The sequence below is a fragment of the Telmatherina bonti genome (assembly GCF_933228915.1).
Source record: "Telmatherina bonti genome assembly, chromosome: 21".
In the NCBI taxonomy this organism is placed as follows: Eukaryota; Metazoa; Chordata; class Actinopteri; order Atheriniformes; family Telmatherinidae; genus Telmatherina; species Telmatherina bonti.
Window position 1 is genome coordinate 6,978,649 of NC_136630.1, and position 13,672 is coordinate 6,992,320.

Below are 13,672 nucleotides of genomic sequence, written 5' to 3' on the forward strand. Positions count from 1 at the left end.
AAGACCAAAGATAGTAAAAAAAATGCTTTAAAGTGTTGATGATCAAGTTGACACACACACACACACACACACACACACACACACACACACACACACACACACACACAGCTGCTCTGGTCTGGGACAGGAATATCCCTCCCTGACAGACCATCATGCAGACATCCAGCCCCCCCACCCTGCAGCGGCGCGCTGCTCGTCAGGACACGGAGACATTGACGCTGGGTGTGGCTGCGCTGGAGCTCGCTGCAAACCACACACACATCTGTGATGCTGGATGTGGTCAGAGGAGAGATAATCCTCGCCATCTTGGCGGCGTGTTGTTGCTCAAAAACACCTCCAACAAGGCGGCGTTTTTCACGCAGACACCTAAACGGGACATTCAGAGCTGGAACTCAGATCCGGGTTCAGGCAAACGCCGTCGGCTTGAGGAAGTTGTTGAGAAGTGCGCTTCAGACGAAACTTCCACTCTTTTAATTACTTATCAGTGATTAAACATCTCAGTTTAATAAACCGGGCTTCTAACAGGACAAGAAGTGGATTTCTGGAGCTGGAGGGGATTGTTACACCAAAATAAGTTCGTAGAAATCAGCAAGAAGACTTCACCTTGTGGCTTGAATTAGGACTTGTTTACAAACATGTAATTTTATACCATAGTTGTACGAAGCCAAACGAGGTATTAGCAGAGTTTATGTTTGTTTAATCTCCTACTTCTCGTGTTTCCTTTAAACTGGGAACAGAACGGTTTGTTCTTTTATGAACTGCCTCCAAGTCCGGTGAGGACTGAGGGAGCGAGGCACGGAGACACAGGAAATAGCAGATTTCCAGACATGTGCTGTATACGTAGCTGAGCAACTGGGAGGGAAGGAGATGGTCCACTGCAAGTCACAAATAAATCCAGCGTGGGTGTTCGAGTACATCCACACACCAAACACAGCAAATCTTTGCACATGTATGTTTTGCTCCAGCGATGTGTGCAGGGCAGGACGGCGAGTTTCATATCCCACAGCGCTGTGGACTGCATGGGCCGACATGTCAGAATAATCCCCTATAAGAACAAGGAGTCCTGCAGTAAAGACTAAAAGTTCACAGAAAAACTTGGAACCAGAGAGGAAAGTTGCATCTTTACAGGACAACAAATATCCGTTTGGTTTTGTGCTCTATGTTTATATATTTTGTTTAATGTTGATTAATGAAAGAGTTTTGCATTATCCCTTTACTTTCAGCACATTAAACATGTGCAGCTCGATACTCTGAGTCTGGATGGAGGCGTGGTGGGAGCTGGGTCTGCCTTTTGGCTTGCTTACACATGAGGAGGAGGAGGAGGAGGGGGAGGAGGAGTGCAAGAAGAGGATGGTGGGAAAGAAAGAAAAACAGGAGAAAATAAGACAAGAACGTGTGCTGGAGGGGTACAAGCATTAGTTCAGCCTAACTAAGAAGCTGAGTTCAAGTTGATTAAAAACCAGTTAGAAACTGGGATAAAAGTTTTGATGGACAGAAAGCAGCGAGTGGAAAGTTCTCAGATAGAGAAAGAGGAAAACTAACAGTTTTAATCAAACTTTTAACTAAAAGTTCTCAGATAGAGAAAGAGGAAAACTAACAGTTTTAATCAAACTTTTAACTAAAAGTTCTCAGATAGAGAAAGAGGAAAACTAACAGTTTTAATCAAACTTTTAACTAAAAGTTCTCAGATAGAGAAAGAGGAAAACTAACAGTTTTAATCAAACTTTTAACTAAAAGTTCTCAGATAGAGAAAGAGGAAAACTAACAGTTTTAATCAAACTTTTAACTAAAAGTTCTCAGATAGAGAAAGAGGAAAACTAACAGCCAGGAAAACAGCGACTAAAAGGAGGACAGAGAAGCCAAAGAAGATAACGAGAAGATCAGAGGAAAAAAAGGAATAAATGGAAAAGATGTCAGTCCCGCTGTGTTGGCAGGTCGAGCAGGAGGAGCAGGAGGAGCAGGAGCAGGAGGAGCAGGAGCAGCAGCAGCAGGAGGAGCAGGAGGAGCAGGAACAGCAGGAGCAGGAGGAGCAGCAGCAGGAGCAGGAGGAGCAGGAGCAGCAGCAGCAGGAGGAGCAGGAGCAGCAGCAGCAGCAGCAGCAGGAGGAGCAGGAGCAGCAGCAGCAGGAGGAGCAGGAGGAGCAGGAACAGCAGGAGCAGGAGGAGCAGCAGCAGGAGCAGCTGGATCCCCAAACCGCTGCTCTCTGCCTGCGTTTGGAAGCCAAGCCCAAAATCAATATGGCTGCAGCTCTCTGGCTGCGTCTTCCCTCCAACCAGCTCGACCCACGGCACCAACGGCAGCCTTTCCAGGACGGCCAAGTCAAGATAAATATTGTCTTCCTGACATGACATGTGGACGAGGACGCACGGATCAGGTTCCAGAAGGAGACTCTCCTTGACAACAGCTCGGCGACGTGACACTTGAGACTGTAAACACTGAAGACAATGCTAATCATACAAGCTAATCTACTGCTGCTGTGTTTACTGTGACTTTCCTGCTTAAATTCTCAATAAATACGTAGAAAGACTCACTTCTGACAAACACACATCCTACATGAACACATGTTGTCCTTCGTTTCTGCTCTCTCTACAACACTTTCCATTTGCAGCCAGAAAGAAAACACCGCGGTGTAGATTACAGTAGCGTGCATCTCCAACCAAACATCATGCTATATTACATTTTATAGCAAACATGCTCAAATGAGTCTTTAAGGTCGTCTCTATACCAGAGGTGTACACACACCTAAGACACAGTTAAGTGAGCTATCTACTTGCATTTCATCCTCTCACACAGGCAGTTAAAGCAACTAGATCTTCTACTAGAAGTCCTTTTCACTGTGCACAGGAGGCTTTCACAAGGTTAAACAGCTTCTTCTCTTCTTTTTCTTTCTTTTGGCACAAACTATAAAACACCATCAGATAAAAGTTACTCCATCGACTTCATATACCTACAAGGATCTTTTAGGAGCACGACATTTATGGCTTTATACTCCTCGTCCGGAGAAGGAATGTGTTCTGGAAGTTGTTGCTTTGGTTTGTTTGAAGTGAAGTGCAGCTAAGCATCATAAGATCACGACTTCAATGCATCTGCATCAATACATGGATTCAGTGCTCGATGAGGGAGCAGCATCAATCCAAATGGAAAATATCTATAAAACCATAGAAGTGCTTTGATTATTTGTAAGATGTGCGAAAAAAAGAATGAAGGTCTTATTGTACCCTTCTGAGATCTGACCTATTTTGTTTTTGGCTTTAAAGGTAAGATCTTCAATATTTTAGAAATAAATTAACTAAAAAAATAACTACAATCATAATTAGATAGTTTTTTTTAACATGTAGGTTCCAGTCTGTCCATATTTGATACGTTATTAAATTACAGGTTGAATTAATGACAAAAAGCACTTTTGTTTTTACTGGTAGGCAAACATTTAAGAAGGGTCTTTGTCATTAATTAAACTTGTAATTTATTAACACATCAAATATGGACAGACTGGAACCTACATGTTTAAAAAAAAAACTATCTAATTATGATTGTAGTTATTTTTTTAGTTAATTTATTTTGAAAATATTGAAAATCTTCCACACTCCACCTTTAAAGATCATGTAAAAAGGTTTTATGCATGATGACATTCATTCATTTTCTACACCGCTTGGTCCAATGACAGGTCGCGGGGAAGGTGGAGCCTAACCCAGCAGTCATCAGGCGAGGAGCATGTACACCCTGGACAGGTCGCCACTCCGTCACATCATCTGGGGAGCGTAGTACACTACATGATCTGATCACTGCTTCTTTTACTAGATAGATAGATCTATCTATCAGCACACTGGCTCCCAAAAACACACATGAACATTAAAGCTGACTTAAAGAAGTCTAAAGTTTTGATGCTGTCCTGTGAAGTGATCTCATCGCTTTGATACGAGACAGCAGACGGTCAATTCTGCAAAAATTCAAAGCTGTGGAGTGTAATATGATAAACCTGACTGCACTGCATTGGTTATCATAAAGTTCTAATATCTTCCATGTGATCCTCTGAACATATTAACACTGCATCCTGCTTTAACCACGCCCTGCAGAACATTTGCAGATCTTCTCCGTGATGTGATCCTGATGTTTTAATCCAGCATCCATCTTGCACTGGGAGCTCTCTGACACATCTTGACTCTTGTCTTATCTTCTCCTCTCTTACTCTCTCTCACCTATTGTAACGTCTTCTTGCATTTCTTTGTTGAATCCGTCATTCGGAACAACTAGTGTGTTCCTATCTGCTAGCTAGCGTGTGACACGGTGCATAAAGCTGCAGCGTCATGCTGCGTCGTGGATGAAACATCGTATCTTCCGGTTCCTCAGCTTGGAGATGCTGCCTGGCAGCGTCAGCTCCACACATGTACAGATGTCTCGTTCCCATCGAGTCCAGAATGCAGAGCCGCTCAGTGTCTCTTTAGTGTCTACAAATATTTTTTTTTCAAGTTTTATTTTCCACGATGTGAACATTTTAAAACTCAACATACAAAATGTCAGTCAACACACTGATTTTCATTTAAATGTGGGATTGAGCTCAGAAATCCAGTCAGATTTGGACCTTTTAGTTGCTTTTTATATGTGTGAAAGTGATCGAGTTGAATCGGGATGTGATATCGTCTCATATCGATGACTGGCAACCGAACTGACTGAAAATTTAGAAACACTGACTGGTTATCTACTGAACTGGTTAAATATTGTAATATGAACTTCACCAATATAGTACAGACTTGCACCATATGGTAAATAAAATAAAATTAATTTAAAAAAAATAAGAAAAAGGAAAAATAAATAAATAGATAAATAAATAAATAGATAAATGAATGAATAGATAAATAAATAAATAAATAAATTGATAAATTAATAAATAGATACATAGATAATTATATAAATAAATAAATACATTGATAAATAAATAGATACATAGATAATTATATAAATAAATAAATAAATTGATAAATAAATAAATAGATACATAGATTAATTATATAAATAAATAAATAAAATAAACAGATTTATGATAATATCAGCGGTTGGTGTGATTACATGTATCATATGGGCTTGCAGGCATTAATGACTGTTGAAGCGTCTGGTTGAAAGTCCACACTCCCACAGGAAAATGAAGACATCACAGTGTACATAATCCACTATCAGGCCTCTAAGCCAGACATTCTGTCATACTTTCCCAGTTCAACTGGACCATAGCAGCTAGACTCCAGTGGGCTGCAGCCTGCTGGGAGGAGAAACATGTAGAACGTACCTGACTTCATCTGCTCAATCAATTGTCATGTGAACTTTGATTTTTATGTCCGGTTCACTCCCACCTCATCTCTCTCAAAACCCCCCGCCCCTCCTCGTCTGCCCGTTTGTCCCTCAGCTCGGGGGATTTGCAGCTCTAACATCCACAATAAACAGCGTCTGACACAAAGACAAAGCAGAGGGCTTCCATTTATCCACGCGAAACCCTCAGTTGCTTTATTTTTTTCTCTTTCAAAGCACAACGTGCACAAAGCAGTGGTGAAATATCTGCCAGCAACGTTTCTGCAGCTTAGACTCCATACAGAAAACCCGACAGCTTTCCTTCAAATAAATTGGAGGTCCTGACAAAAGGCTGCAGGAGCACTTTTCAGAATGCTGTTTTCTTCACGAGCACCAGCAAGACATCAGAAACTGTTGCAGCTCAGATAGCAGAAATGTTTCTTTCTGCGTTCCCACCTCAGTGTGTCGGATACTCACCAGTCATGCTCTTCACCGAACATTGGCTGTTCTTCCTCTTCCTTTTAGGGCCATTGAGCCACCTAGGAGACAACAAACGAGGAAGAAACTGTTCATTAAAAGGGTCTGGATGTGTTTTACAAACTTCAAGCTTTTAAAAGCTTTTAAAAGCTTTCAAAAGCGGCATTTCTAGATGTTTCTCCAGGTCAAATCCCCCCTGGAGACCCTCTCCAGGAGCAGTGTATTTACTCCACCTGGAGAGGCCTAGAAGCTGGCAGTAGTTGGTGCATGGCTTGATTTCCCATTGAAGCAAGTGTTTTATGATCATGGCTTCGTTTCAAAGCCAAATGCTGTTTACACTGCTGCATTTTACAGATTTCTTCCAGTTTGATGTGTTCAACAACCCGACGTCTACACTGACGGGACAGCACAACCTGCATGTGTTTCCAGGCATCTGTTAGCACATCTGAAGCCAATTTAAAAGATGTCGCAGGCATATTTTATTAAAATTATAATAAATAAAGTAGGCTGCTGTAAGTTATGCAACACATGGCTTTAATTAATGGAAAATAAAGATCATTTCAGAAAGAAAACTAGTCAGAAGTGAGGTCATTCAGGTTATTCCTTCACGTTAATGAGTATTAATGAGTGTTTGGCTATTTCTTCTCCAGAAATAGGAAAAACTAATCTTTCATGTAATCAGTCATTTACTTCCTCTCTGAAAAGGTCTTTCATTTGACTCCATACAGATTTCATTTTAAAGGACAGAATCACATCCATGTAAGTAGAAAAGCCTGTTATCATCTTTTCTTTTATTGGTACATTTTCTGCATAGAAATCATGGATGGAAGTAACAACTGCTAGTGCGCAGTGTGTGTTGGCAGAGTTCATTTTCTGAGCTGAAACCTACAGAAAAAGCTGTTTAAATTACAATTGTCTTTTTTACACTAAAGAGGAAAGTTCCTGCAACAGTATCAGAGCTCCTTCTCATTTAAAGAAACCGATATGTGCGGGTTATGGTGAAGAATGCCACACATACAAGCCAGAGGCGCCGGTGGACTTTGCAAAGCGCTCTCAGTTGCACTTTGCTCAAATGTGATATTTAAATAGAACCATAATGCATGGCTTCATGGTGTAGAAAAGTAGGGATCCAAGCAGAACTTATATAAAGAGAGGAGAAGCACTCGAGGGTGATGATTAAAAAGCTTTATTTGGAACTTGGCATGTCTGATAAAAGCATGCCAACTAGAAGGCCTTCGTAGGGGCAACATGTTTGGATAAAAACCAGACTGTGTCATGATCAGACTTGTGATTTACCACTTTGCAAACAGCAAATAAAATAGCAAAGTAATAATGAAGAACATCCGTAAATTTTCGGCAGTACCACGTCAGTAACGGTCTGAAAGACTTCAGGATTTGTGTAAATCATAAATAAAAAAGCACAACAGCAAAGGCCTGTTAATGCCCATTAAATAGAGCCAGATAAAGCATGGAAACATCTAAAAGCAGCAGGACGGGGACCTTCAAGGACCAGAAAAGGACGTCTCTGTTGTTCACCTTCTCTTTTAGCCACCAACAATCTGCGACTTTCATCAAGTCAAGACCTGGGAGCCTAATTTACCACCACACACTTTCAGAGGAGCATTAGAGCTCTCAGGACTAAAATGTTTGTCAAAAGTAAAAAGAAGTTTTCATTGCAGTCATTAGCAGTAAAAGGTCTCCCTTTGACAGCACTCTCCAACTGAATCCAATGGAAGGAAAATGCCTTTGTGGGGAATAGACAAGCAACCCCCAAAAGCACTCCACACGCATGATAACAATAGCAGAGGAAGCACAAGGACCGCACTCTCAAACCAACACACATTCCTATCACAAGTGTGTGCGATCAGCAGCAGGGACACATACCTGAAACCAGACTGACACATGTGAAAGGCATGATGGGAATGAGATTCTCTGGAGGGAATTGTGAAAGCAGACTGATGGAGGTGCAGGAGAGTGGAGTACACGTTCCCGAGAAGACTCCATGGAGCAGAGACGCTAAGTGCTGTCTGTCAAAGTTGGATGTGTTTACGATCCCCAGAGTGCAGCGCTGCTCTAACACCATTTAGTATGAGCAGCAGGCCAGGGAGCAGGACTCCATTAGCACCTCCGATACAACCAGGTCCAACTCTATCAAGACGTAATACACAGAATTATACGAGCTCTGTGATGGACCTGTTTTACGGTATGTCCTTTATTAACTGCTGCATGGAGGCCGGCTCAGTCTGAGATTTGCTGGAAGGCCTAAAGTGCTTCTTGTGTTCAGTCATAAAGACCTTAAGAGACATTAAAGATCAGAGTTTTAGGCTGTGAACTTTTATCACATCCAAACTACAAGCTTCCAGTTTCTGCATCACTCTGACGTCTCTCCAGTCGATTCCTGGACCAAGACCACCAGAAAGTGGACATAAACGTGTTTAAAAAAAAACAAAACTGCTATGAGTGAGGACCAATCAGCAACCTCCGGCAGTAAAAAGTGAAACCTGTGTGGAAGAGACAATAGCTGCAGTTCCCCCTTCATCCACTAGGGGCTCCAAACCAAAGCAAATCCCCACAGACTCCCATGTTAAAAAGACCAACTTCACAGCAGAAATAAACATGTTTACAGCAGAAATAAACCTGTTTACAGCAGAAATAAACATGTTTACAGCCTGGCACAAAAACTATTTTTGGTTTAATAGGTCAGGTTTACCTTCATTACAAATGTGGGGGGAGTTATTTTTTTTCTAACTCTTCTGTTTAGGAGTAATTTCATACCAAAATTCTGCATATTTAGGAGTGTATCCTTTTGACTGACAGGTACCCGATATCGCACTTCGAGAAGAAGGAACGTAGAACAACTGTGGTTTTTAGCCGGTTAACAGCATAACTTAGCTTTAACCCATATACCGCCATTAGCTGGTTAGCTCCTGTTAGCTCGGTTAGCTCCTGTTAGCTCGGTTAGCTCTTAGCTAGAATTTACTTGATGTCAATCCTCTACGAACCGCTACCGGCCCACCTCTCAGCTCCACTTCTTTGCCCATTTTTGTATTTTCCAGGAGAGAAAACACACCTGACATTGCCAAGATGGTGATGGTAGGAACTGCTAAATGAGCTTCAATTCAGCTCTTCAGAAACCTACATCTCGAAGGCTCCGTCCATCTTTTATATACGGTATACAACTATGGTGAGGATACACAGATGGTTCCTGGAAAAGTCTGACCAGTTATCTACATCTCTGGCAGTCTGATTCTTTCTTTTTAGGTGCTGTTTAGGTCGGGACTCGAACGTGGACCAGCTGTAACAAGGTATTCAGCCTCCGTATGCGGGTGTCAGCTCAAACAGTAGAGCTACACAACACCCACATCAGATTTTCACCACTCATTAAATAAATGCTGCAGGAAAACAGAAACAAGTAAGAATTTCTTTGGTGTGGAAGGTTATAGATATTTTTAAAGTCCACTTTTCTTTTTTAGGAAATAGAAGTTTAATAACTGTGATGTGACTTCTGGAGAAAAGTGACAACTGGCAGGTAAAAAGAGAGGAGATGACTAAGTTTATAAGTTTATTTATAAGTGTGAAAACACACATCTTGAGGAGGTGTTTATGACTGGTGAGGGAATTTGCAAGCAGAGCCGATCAGTCCACTGTGGACACATACGTGTCCCGGGCAGCAGAACCAGAGGTGGTCACTCTGGTTAACGTGTCTTCTCTGATTGGTCCGTTTACGGCCGACAACAGGGCCAATGTTTATAATGCTTTAATGAAAGCACTTACCTGTAGATGCCATAGACATTAATACTACAAGTACAAATACAGTAATTTAGCAGATGCTTTTATCCAAAGCCACTAACATGTGAAAATGAGAATATTACAAGCAAGAAGTCAAACAGTAGAACACATCATAGCTAAGTGCTAGTCATACAGGTGCTGCCGTGTATGGAGCAGTGCAGTTCTCCTCCATTTTATCCTGAATGAATTATAAGGCAATCCGAAACAACCTTGGACCACACAGGATATTTTTATTCTATTAAAATGAAAGAGCCATAACCGATGTACATGTACACAAAAGAAACAATGACTGAACTGAAGTGAAGAGGCTCCTGTATGAACTTAGATGGGAGGTCAGGAATGAGCTGGGTGTTAAATAATGGAACGCATTAATGGAAAGATAAGATAGACGAAAGAAATAAATGTACAATAAGGATGAAGTAACATCGTATAAAAATGTCTTTATAGGAATCTGAAGTGAAATATGTCTGGTCTAATGCGGGAAAAACTACCGGCTCTTAGAAAAGGAGCAAACAGACTGAGGCTGTGGCAGGTAGACCAGGAAGAGTAGGGGTCTCCAACTCCTGTCCTTGTGAACTACCATCCTGCAGGTTTTAGTGTTGACCCTCATCAATGGTTCATGATGAGGCAGGTGCAGAAGATGACAACAAGTTGCTGAAGAACCTTTTCATTTGCATCAAGTGTGTTGTACCAAGGAAACACCACAACATGCAGGATGGTAGCTCACAAGGACCAGAGTTGGAGACCTCTGGAGTGGAAAAAAAAGTCTTAATTTCTGGAAAAATCAAGAGAGAAAACATTTACGAATTATTAAAGCTTTGATCAAGCTTTTCCTTCTCGTGAGCAGCAGGAGTTCTCTACGAATGGCAAATCTCAGCGTTGTTCATTAACTTGTGCTGACAACACTTTGAAGAACTGGAAAAAAGCAATTGAAAATCTTTTCATACAACCACTAGGAACCACTAGGTCAAAAACTGGCGTTTCTACACATCTGAGGCAGTCAGCACACAACAGCTTGTTGATCCTCGCAAATAAGAATTCTCCAATGGGTTGTTAGCGCAACCCATTGGGCTATTACTGAAGCAACTGCTGGTTGAAGCCCAAATTACACAAAATAACTTGTTGAAAAGTTCAATAAGTTGAAAGCTGACAGCTTCGTCCTCCCAGTTTACAAATCCCGATTATACCCTTGCATCAATGATAGGAAAGGAATAAGTATAAATAAATTAAATAAGTCAATTAAAAAAACAAAAAAACAAGCAGTTTGTAATAAATTAGTTTCCATTACACCTAAATCTTGTCTGGCTGATGAGAACTTTACAAGAACTGAGGCTAATGCGTGAAACAGTTCAATGGAAACGCCTGCAAATTGCGGTTGTTGTGTGTTGAAACTTAGAAATATCGCTTTTATTTTTAAAATGTAATGGATTCACAGCTGGAGACAACAGGTGTCAAAGGGTTAAAATAAACAAAAACAGACAAAAATAAAAGTGACTTCTACAAAAAATCTTACATATCTGGTTTTTATATACTCATGTTATAAATACTATATTTTAATTAGAAGGACTACAAAAAATACTTTGATGTCGTGATCTTTTATGTTTTACATGCGTAATAAAGACAAAAAAAAAAAAGTTTATGACATCTTGTGGCTTTTTCTCGACGAATCAGCCGAGCAGAACTTTCTTCTTGCAGGTATTCTGTGATTGGTCAGACATTTGAGGTGGGCGTGGCTAATGAGGAAAAGCATGGGGTGGAAAGTTGAAGGTGAAATGTATTGCTTCAATAAACAGCTCATCGAAGTGGTGAGAAAAGTATGAATATGTATCAAACACATGGAATTTAAAGACATGGAGACTGTTGTGTGCACAACCGGCCCTACCACGGACAAAGTTTCTAGTTAAATATGACATAATCAGGTCGTTCATTGCTCATAAATATAAAGTTCCTGCTTCTTGCAGAGTATCTAAACAGTAGCTGCTAACCTTTGTGTTCAGTACAGTGGTCCCTCGTTTATTGTGGGGATTACGTTCTAAAAACACCCTGCGATAAATGCAATCCGTGAAATGATGACCTTATTCATTTTTCACAGTTCAAATGCATTTTAAAGGCTTAATTATCCCCCCTCAAGGTGTTTATAGACCTTTACCAAACTATAATGAACATTTTCAACATTCTTACACACTTTATACACTCTCAAAAACCTGCATGTATTGAACAAGATGAATTTCTAAATAATTACTGACCCCGTATATGACAGCTTCTCTGCTGGTGCTGCGTCCCACCCACAACGTTGTTTTTCAGAAATAAAGCACACCCAATCAAGAAACGAAGCACACTAAGCTGATTCCTACAGTAAAATTTGGACATATAATGGTTGACATAGGATAAAAATATACGGTATCACATTTAAAAAAAAAAACAAACTCACAAAACAGCGAGACTTAAGAAGATGAACCGCGATATGGCGAGGGACCAATGAACTTGGTTCTTTTATGCAATACTGACTTGAGTGAGTTTTCATTGTAGCATTTTTATTTCCTACACTCTTCCTGAGGTTTCTGTATTTTTCTCTTTTCCATGTTTAATAACAGTAAGATGACATCTTTGTTCTCTACAAAGGCCAAAATGTCGTCTCAGACATTACGAATTTTCCGCCTCTTTGCCTGTAAACCTGCACATTTCTATTTTTCACACCAGCAAACACCCGTTGCCTCTGGGAAACAGAACAATTTAATTGCCTGTTAAGTTCACAAGTTGCTGTAATTGAGCTTAAATGCCAACTCAAACTGCCCTTCACATGTTACCTTGTCTTTAATTACAGCAGAGTCCAGTTCCCACTTATGGTTCCCTTTGCCCTTTTCAGAACACAGGAAATGGATTAACAGAGCATTAAATTAACTTCTTAAATAGCCCGTGGAGCTGCAGCTTGATTTCTCATGATTGTTCTGCTTGTAGCATCTTATTAAAAGTGGCACACATCCTATTAAAACTCTCCTGTGGATAAACTGAGAGATTAAACATTCAGATCTTAGTATGTCGGGGGGGGGGGGGGGGGGGGGGGAAGCGCCTAAAAGCCAGGAAGAGATGCGTCTTTAGCATTAATGAAAAAAACGTTGATGTACTTCCACCTTATTATTAGAATAAAGTGGGAAATCCAAGAGGTCTTTAAACATATCAGCAACTTTTCATTGAGGACGTGGGTGAAGTTGTCAGCGGTACACAGACAGGGCGGAGTTTTCACCGACTGCCTCTCAAAGCGGAACATCTCTTCATCTGCCAGACGGCTTCCACATCACTCCACCGAGGCGCCGGAGGCGCCAAACCCTCCGACTGTCAGCAATGTGACAGCATGTTGGTGGAGATGGAAACATCAGCAAACAGCATAACAACGGATACTCTTTATGCCGCTTTCTGTCACTCCTTCTGCCTGCAACACTCATCTGAGCGTCTTCAAGCACGCATTTCACAGATGACGGCACGGCAGTGAGAAAACTGGCACGGCAATGGCATGATCATGAAATCATAATAATCTCCAGCTCGAAGCTTCCTTCTCTCAGGGCCGGATGAAAGCAAATTACGGGTTAAAGGAACACATCTGCAGCTTTAAAGAAAAGCTTTGCACTCAGAGGAGCTTGATCAGCTCCTGTGATAATGTTAAAGCAAAACTCAAACATGCATACTTAAAATGATCTCACACAGCCGGTGAATGCAAGCACTTCAGCTTGAGAACAAAAACATCATGTATAATTGAGTATGATGCACAACACTGCGCGTTACGCTTCCCAGCATTGGGAGCGTAACACTCGCCGGTGTCCAGCACTCCAAGCCCACGAGCACACATTTCCCTTTCTCTGCAGCAAAGTTAAGTTGAGGGCAACAAATTGATTCCTGCGGTCTGACAGCCGTGCAGAAAGCACACACACACACACACACACACACAGGTTACACAACACCAAAAAAACAAAGAGAAAAGATATGGGAAAAAAAAGGAAAAACTGACACAAGCAGACTTACAGTACAGAGCGGATGACACAGTGGGACTGTAAAATATGCATGGCAGCAGAGCAGCTCCAGTTGAAGTTTGAGATGTAGCTCGCTCTCTTTCACACACACACACACCCTGAAG

The 13,672-nt window shown here is 41.1% G+C and overlaps 1 protein-coding gene across 2 annotated transcripts in view; it reads right to left on the bottom strand.

Annotated features, from left to right (window-relative positions):
• The window catches only part of LOC306771195 (thyroid hormone receptor alpha-B), a 48,588-nt gene that overhangs the window by 27,389 nt on the left and 7,527 nt on the right, over positions 1–13,672 (bottom strand). For both annotated transcript variants that reach the window (XM_079260302.1, XM_079260301.1), the window contains exon 2: positions 5,755–5,816. In XM_079260302.1, coding sequence (XP_079116428.1) covers positions 5,755–5,816 — 62 coding nt within the window. The remainder of the gene's footprint in view (positions 1–5,754; positions 5,817–13,672) is intronic.